The following is an 8,558-nucleotide window of genomic DNA, read 5'->3' on the forward strand; positions in this document are numbered from 1 at the left end:
CAGCAAATTTTTAAGAATATAGTGTATCAAAATAGTTAAATTAAAAAAATTAGGTTAACTCTGTTAGGGATGTGTTTGAAAAAAAAAAATCCATTTTTGAAAAAGTAAAATTATTAGTATTTTATATTACAAATGTATTAGAAACAAAGTTAATCGATGTGAATACGTTGTTTGGGAAGGAAAAAGCCTAATCCAGCGGTTTAAATTACTAGAAAGAGCAACATGTTCTCTTAAGTGGGACCCACCCACAGTGACCTCAGTTTACATATTTCTCCTATGTGGGAGCAGGGACAAAACTGGAAAGGATTAAAAACTGGAAACTCCACTGTAATAATTAAACAAAAAAGAAGGGGGAGAAGAACTTTGGTGGGGTTGATGGTATCTTCTTCAAATTTGAATTGAATTGAATTCAATGGAGAAGAATTTTTGTTAATAAAACTGAAAAATTAAGAAAAAATGTCAGAAGAAGAGGAAGATTTTGTGGAATCAGAAGAAACACAACTGACCGATGACCAAAAAATCGAAATTGCCAAATGGTTCCTTCTCAATGCCCCCGCCGGCGAAATTCAGTACGTCGCCAAAGGTCTTCTTCTTCTTCTCTTTTGTATTTCGTGGTTGAAATTGTAACCGCATTGTTGTTCGTTTGCGATCGGCGGTTAATTGTTTTCATTTTTCTGTTTGATTTGTAGATGTTAGGGCTATTTTGAAAGACGAAAATTTATATAAGAAAGCGGCTGAGGAGTCATTTCCTTCCTACAACAAATCTCACTTGATTTGTCTCGATTTTCCAAACAGAAGTGGCGATGTAAGTCTCGTTTTTCATTGTGTGTTAGATCTTTCAAAATGTAATTTAGGATAATGGTGTTATTCAAGTTAATCTTTCAAAATGTAATTTAGGATAATCGTGTTATTCAAGTTAATCATTTCAGATTTGATGGTTTTCGGTAGTTGAAGATTTGTGAATGAAGTATTGCTATTTGCTAGGGATTTGAAGATTAAAAAATGAAGTAAATTGTCTGCAATGTTGTAATCCTTTAGAGCTCAAAGACTGAAGGGGAGAACAAAGAACAAAAGTTATATGCACAAAAAACTTTAAATAAAAAAAATTTTGCATGAGAAATAAGTAAGATTACGCTAGTAAGGCTCGAAATAGGGCTTTTACGGTAGAGATATATTTCATGGTACTTGGATGCTGGAGCTACTATATTCAAAAGAGTTGGGTGTTGTTTGTTTGAGCACCATGTTTATGTATAAGTTCTCAACCTTTGTATTACACTTGTGTATATGGGGAATTCTCCACTACTTCAATAAATGATTACTTCATCAAAATAAAAAGAAAACTTTCCGAAGAACTGTTCTTTATGAAGTCTTAAGATTTTGTTCTACTCTTCTAAAAAGAAAATAAAATGCTTATCATTTATGTAGTAATGACCACTTGGAAGCTATTTTAATTATTATATAGCTGTTTAAAGTTTCTGCTCACTGATTTGTAGGTACTGATTACGTCATTTAGTGAGGTCGATAAGGATGAGTATCTTGATCCCCGGACTGCCCAGGTTGCCATAGTTGACCATGTCAAGCAAGTAAGTTGTTCAGTTAGTATATAATGCTAAATATATATACTAAATGTTATTTTTGGAATTTTTATACAGTTTGGTGTTTTGACTTTCTTCTTGTTCATAAGATTAAGAATCTCATTGGATGATGCACCAAGGAGGTGCCACTAACACACTACCTTGCAACTGTTAAATTGGTTTATGTGATGGAAGTGGATATAAAGAGTGAAGATATTGTAAACTTGAAAAATGAGCTTTGATATAGCAAGTTCATGATTATCCTCATCCCTCAATAGTTATGAACTTCACATAACATGCATTTCCTTTCTACTCTTATGTGATGGAGGGCATGCCAATATTGGAGAAGTGAAATAAGTCCCTTCTACTATAAATGGTCCATGGTTTTGTATTAATCCTCATCAGTCTACAGTTTGAACTTCACATAACATGCATTTCTTTTCTATTCTTGTTAATGCAATGGAGTAGATGAAAATAGATTGGAAAAGTGAAATCAGTCTCTGCTTAATATGACAAGTGCATGGTCTACTTATAATAGGGGTTGGTAAAATTCAAATATATTTCCCTTCTCTTTCTTTTCCTAGTTATTATTGTGGTGTAATATTTTGTGGTACTTCCTTGTAAGCATGGTATGTATGTATTTTAGGTTTGTAAAGAAGTTAGACCAGCAAGAGATGAAGAACTTCCATCTGCTTTCGTTGAAGAGTATAGGTAAGCTTCTGTTTGTATCAAATATATTTCTCAGTTTTAATATTTGTGGCCTTTCTTGCCTTTTTAATTACACTCGACATTCTATTTTTCCATTGAGATGTTGAAATTTTTCTATGTTATGACATTCACAATTACTTCGCCTACTTGAGTTTAATTTTAACCATGCTCAACAAGACTTGCAAATTCCACCCAGGAGGTCATGGGTTCAAGCCTTGGAAACAGCCTCTAGCAGAAATGCAGGGTAAGGCTGCGTATGATACACCCTTGTGGTGGGGCCCTTCCCCGGATACCGCGCATAGCGGTAGCTTTAGTGCACTGGGCTGCCTTTTTTTTTTTTTTTTTCTAAGATAGCTCTCAGATACGTAGTTGTGAATATAGTTTAAGATAGGGCTAATTTAAATGCGAAGACAGTTGCTTCTTGTGGAAATTTTCTTTCCTGCTTATTGAAAGAAAAGGTGCATGTTTTGGTCAGTGCTTACCAAAACAGTTTGAAAGTAAATAGTTTAGGCTAATCTGTCCTATCTGCATCTCAGTCAGTATCATTTCTTCTATGACCTTCTATATGACATTACATGCCTCACCTTTCAAAGTATTCTTAGACTTAGTAATACACCTCAAGTGTTATAAGCTATCCTACATCACGATTCATGCGCGTGTTTATTCCATTAAGAAATCTGATTCATGATACACTTGTTTACCTTTTTGTTCAAATTTATCTGTGAGGAACACGTGTCCCTAAAGTAATGGGTAATGGCATCTACGTCAGATACTAAAATGGTAGCACGACACCTAAGTTTGGTATTATTGGGAGGCATTAAGAGTAGAAAAAGATATTTTTGAGAATGCAGTGATTTCTTCAATAATTCCTCATACTTAACATGCAGATTATGTTAATCGTGTCTATGTTTTACATGTGGAGTTCCCTTCTTAACATGGTTAGCTATTCTTCTCCATTAGGGGCTTTGTTTCTGAGTAATGGCTTTGTGATTACCTTCCTTGCCAAATTCTCCTAATCGTGGTATTTCTTGTGTAGGTCTTCCATGGATGCAGAAATTATGAAGTATGTCAGTGAAACGTATCCAAAAGGTGTCTGTTCAGTTTACTGTTCCAAGGGAAAGGATGTGGAAGAGCCAGGATTCGACTTTGAACTTGTGGTGGTGATTTCAGCTGCTAGGCATAGTCCTCAGAATTTCTGGTGTGAAGATTATTAAAACTCCAACTCTGATTAATTTGTGCAAGACTCCCTTCGTATCTACCTAAATAGTTAGATTCATCGTGGAGCAGGACTTGTAACCGATACTAAAGTAATAGGTTGATATGTATAAACAAAGAATGAGGGATGTCTATTGCCTACTTTTCCTGCCAGCTTCACACTTGTCACTTGCGTCAAGTGAAATTTTGTTATAATACGTCTGACTTGTCAATTGGGTCAGCAGTTACTTCTTATAGCTTGTCTAAAGAACCTAATACTATATATGCATCTTCTGTAGCAATGGTAGCTGGCGATCAATATGGAATATTGAATTTAAGGATGAAATTCAATCCATAGAAGTGAGTGGGAAGATGCAGGTGTGCTTTCATCAACAATATGAGCATATAGTGTTTGCCTTTTGGTTTCCTGGTCTTTATTTTTGCCTTTTCACAATTTTCTGTTTTTTTTCACTGAATTTTACACATGAATGTAGAGACTACTAAGTACTAAATTATGGTTTTTGGATTGAGCTGACCATCTAGTTTAGGGGTGAGGGTAGTTGTCGCTTTGTTGTTTGTATCAAAACTTAATTATTCAAACTTGTATATCCTTTACCTGCTCTTTATTCAGGTTGGCGCCCATTACTTTGAAGAGGGGAATGTGCAGCTAGATGCAAATCATGAATGTAAGGATACAACGTTAATTCAGGTAAGGGCTATATTTTATCCATTAACTTCTCTTTTCTTTATTGTCGTTTCCTTTTCATGGTGATAACTCATAGGGGTATAACAGCTGTTATCTGCTGTAAGTTGTGCCATTTCTTTTGTTTGTTTCTGAACCAGTGTTGATGCTGTTCTCTGCTGTTGGTTTTGCCGTTTCTTTTGTTTGTTTCTTAATCAGTGTTTAAGTGTTAACGCTTCAGAACAGCACGTAGAGTCTGTAGATTGATGCCTTTTGAGGGTACTCGGGGAATGCAATGAGTGTGTAATTCTTTTGGCAATAAATCATGATAAATTTTCTCAAAAGTTGTAAGGGCAGTCCTGAGTTTAGCTATTCTTCACCTCCCTTCTGCAGTGTGAGACCATTGTTGTTGATGCTAGTTTTCAATAAGGGAAGTCCGTCAGTTCTTGACTTCTTAGCATGTATTGTTTTCAGAGAACGACATCTGGAGTAAAATTATAAGCATTGCTATCCAACTTTTCCTGTAGAACAGACTCTGGCTGTGGTGGCTTTTTCATAATTTTCTTTCTTTACCATGATTTGTCTCCTACTTTATATTTTCAATCAGAGTAAAAAGCCACCAGCATGGTTAGACAACCAAGATAATAGAAAACGAATATAACTGTTTCTGCACATCCTACTTTGTGTACCTGATGTGGAGATTGAAGGTCATACTAATATCAACACTTTGTAGCTAAGCAATCTGATTGAGAATCATATGGTGGCAGAAATAGAAGTGTCATGTTAAGAAAATTAAGGGTAAGACACAACAGTTCCTGGAAATCCTATTATTTTGCTTGTTTATTGTTGGAAAAGGTTAAGCTAAAATCAGAATTTCTTTTCTTGAATGATCTGATTGGGAATTGAACGGGTAAAAAAAGACGTAGCATGGTCGGAGAGCCAAAAAGAATAGAAAAGTGAGACAACTGTTTCTGGAATCCCTATTTGTTTAACTAGTGTAAAATTTGAAGGTCAAGCTTAAGGAAAATCTTTCTTGAATAATCGTATTAATTCAAAGAAATAAAATTTCGACAACTCTATATTGTGATTTCATTTATCTTTTACAATGGTTTAAGTTTGAATTTACTGATTTTGTGGTGTCTTTCTCAGTCCCCAGATGATTCTGCATTTTCCTTGGTCAACATCATTCGCCACCATGAGACTGAGTATCTGGCGTCTCTTCAGGTTTTAAGTTGTTCCTGCATCACACTACACCCCTTTCGATCACGTCATCTAACACTTCCCACCCCCTCCCTCTTCTGTCCCTTTTCTATAAAGTCTATGTTGCCGGTATTTTGTTCCAAGTTACTGACGGCCTTTCTACTGCAGACATCTTACTTGAAATTGCCTGATACCACTTTCAAGGTACTCCTTCAAAGCCTTTAAATCAAAGTATTTTATACGAAAGATGCATGAGAGCTTTTCATTACAATCTCACAGCAGTCATGTTTTCTCACTATATCTTAGCTGGGAGAAACACCTCTCACCACATTGCACCATCAAAATGATAAAAATAAATATTTCCTTAACTTTTGCAGGACTTGCGGAGGAAGCTTCCCGTTACACGAACATTGTTCCCTTGGCATAACACTGCACAATTTAGCCTTACAAGAGACATCGAAAAAGAACTTGGAATTGGAAAATAGAAACATTTCATGTCTTTTATACAAGCTAAACATGTATACTACACCATTCTTGATATGACAAGTGAGTTTACTTGAGATTGCCATCTCCGTCTCTTTGTTGTTTTCTCCCTATTGTATCTCTGATAGAGGAATTTTCATTTTCTGTCATTATACCATGTTTGTTAATGTGGGAACTGTTGTTCCTTAGTTGTTCATTTGCCACTTGAGCTGAGAGAGTTGTGTATGCTGTGAAGAGTTGTATAAGTACTGAATTGGAAGTCTTCATGGTTTTTACCCTTGTAATGATTGAACGATGCTGGTAAAGAATGATACTTGTTAGTTGTTGATGATTTGATGTACTTTGTCCAAACGTGTGAAAGGTCAAGGCAAGTCCAATCATCAAATTGTCCAAACCTCGATGAGATACTTCTTTTAATCTGACCAAAAGATTTCGTTGGATAATGCAGATTTTTGCATCCTTGATACACTAATCATGCGACTTCCCACTGCATATGAGCTGGTTATAGTTTATAAGTGCCCTGCCTGAATGTGAAAGGGAGAAACGCGGATATTATTAATTATAACATGGTCCATGGTAATTGCACCATCAAACATGGGGTGAGTAGTATGACCAACAGTAACTTATTATAAAGTTTAAAGAAAAAACAAAGGAAGATGAAACCTTAACGAGTTAAACTAATAATGACTAAAGGCGATTGCCCCAGAATAGACATAAAAAAGTTCCGTTACCGGGAATCGAACCCGGGTCTCCTGGGTGAAAGCCAGATATCCTAACCGCTGGACGATAACGGATGGTTGTTGTTTTGTCTTAACACAATTTACTTATCCAGGACAAAATTATCCTACATTTTAACCAACTGATATGATACCTAATGATGTAGTAATAATTTAACAATGATAAATTGTTAACAACACTTTCTCTTGTAAATTCTAATGCGAAAGCTTTTAAATATTCCACTTCCATTATATTATTTGCATTATTACTTCTAATAATTGATTTGAGAAAATAGTAGAGTATTTGAAAATCAATTATTACTTGCTTATCAGTTAACTTTTATTCTTATATTTTCCCTTTAGAATATAGATAAATAAAATAACTTTTTTGATGGTGTTGTCATATATTGTATAGGTGCAGGATGAATGAAAATAGAGACACATATTTGAAGTCTTGGGTGATAATAAGGTGTCATCAAAATTTAAAGGCAAGTCTTAGATCAGCAATGTTATATGGGTGGAATATTGACTAATCGATAACTTTCATGTTTAGAAAATGAAAGTTGCGGAAATGAGAATATTGTGATGGTTATATAAGCATACTATAAGGAAAAGATTAGAAGTGCTAATATTCAGGATAGGTGGGTGTGGCTTCAATACAGTGGCGAAAGCCAGGAATTTGACGAAAAATGTGTATTTTTTCTTCTCAATTGCGTTAGGGATGTGCAAAATTAAATACACGCTCATAATATTAACATTTAGCCTAGGTACACAATGTAAGTTTTCGATGAAAAATGTGCACCTGACCACCCTTTGATATATGTGGCTTCGCCCATGATTCAATAGAAAAGAAGATACGGAATTAAGACTGAGTTATTTTGGGCATATAAAGAGATGAGATGTACGAATGCCTCAATACTGCGGAGGTATGAGAGGTTAGTTGTTGGTGGGTTTGGGAGGGATAGTAGAAGTAGGTCGAAAAAAAATATTGGGGAGCGGTGAGTAGACAAGATATGATACCACTTCAACTTGTCCTAGACATGACCATAGATAGGAAGTTATGGAGGACACATATTTGAATAGGAGATAGTAGAATGTTGTTTCGCTCATCCTTTCATCTTTGTAGTCGTAGCATTGCTATGTAGCTTCTTGTCCTTCGATTTACATTGCTAGTTAACTATTGTTTCTTCTACTTGAATTATTATACTATTTTGTTGTAATTACTGTTTAAAATAATTAATCATGCTCTCTGTTATCTTTTTTATTTCTTAATGCTTCAAACTATTTTACCTTGAGTCCGTAGTCTGTTCGTCTATCTAGCTCTAAGGCCTCGGAAGCTATACTTGCACTCCTTGCATCCAATCTTAAAGTATGTGTATTCTAGTTATCAAAAGGAGCAAATATTTCTATTCTATAGAAGAAGATAAGACATTTTTTCCCTCCTGAACTTGTCCTCCTAACTCACTTTAACACTTAAACTTAACTTTCATTTATTTATCCCCCTTAACAACTTTCAAGTGAATTAAATTCACCCCTTACGGCTGACGTGGAAAAAAGAAAAAGAAAAGCGAGTGATCTTTTTTAAAAAAAAAGAGCTCAATTTATTGTTGTTGTTGTTATTATTATTATTATTATTATTATTATTATTATTATTGTTGTTGTTGTTGTTATTGTTGTTGTTGTTGTTGTTCTTGTTGTTATTATTTTATATATAAAAAAAAAATAAGAAAAAAAGAAATCCAACCCATCATCACCCATCTTCTTCCTCACCTGCACCCCGTACCCCTAGTCCCAAAACCCTCACCCCTTCTGATCGTTCTTCATACACCGCGATCCCAATCTCCTTTCTCCTTCGTCTAATTCTCTATCTCCATTTCTATTGCACTTCATCAATATATTTCTTCAAGAAAGAAAAAAGTATATATGAAAAAGTTGTGAATTTCAACAACACTTTTTTCAAAATCCATTATTGAGAAGAAAAGGAAGAAATACATAATCAAT

General features: G+C 34.8%; 1 protein-coding gene and 1 non-coding gene across 2 annotated transcripts; one reads left to right on the plus strand and one right to left on the minus strand.

Moving 5' to 3' along the window:
- Positions 1 to 237: 237 nt before the first annotated feature.
- Positions 238 to 6,172, plus strand: LOC107839619 (F-actin-capping protein subunit alpha). The gene is made up of 10 exons (XM_016683190.2): positions 238 to 583; positions 690 to 805; positions 1,494 to 1,583; positions 2,221 to 2,285; positions 3,319 to 3,480; positions 3,776 to 3,854; positions 4,108 to 4,185; positions 5,308 to 5,382; positions 5,527 to 5,562; positions 5,736 to 6,172. The coding sequence occupies exons 1-10, from the start codon at positions 457 to 459 to the stop codon at positions 5,841 to 5,843; spliced, it is 936 nt and encodes a 311-aa protein (XP_016538676.1). The 5' UTR covers positions 238 to 456; the 3' UTR covers positions 5,844 to 6,172.
- Positions 6,173 to 6,563: 391 nt separating this feature from the next.
- Positions 6,564 to 6,635, minus strand: TRNAE-UUC. Its single transcript has one exon. It is a non-coding gene; the product is annotated as a tRNA-Glu (tRNA).
- Positions 6,636 to 8,558: the final 1,923 nt, after the last annotated feature.

This window comes from Capsicum annuum, chromosome 8, assembly GCF_002878395.1.
Source record: "Capsicum annuum cultivar UCD-10X-F1 chromosome 8, UCD10Xv1.1, whole genome shotgun sequence".
In the NCBI taxonomy this organism is placed as follows: domain Eukaryota; kingdom Viridiplantae; phylum Streptophyta; class Magnoliopsida; order Solanales; family Solanaceae; genus Capsicum; species Capsicum annuum.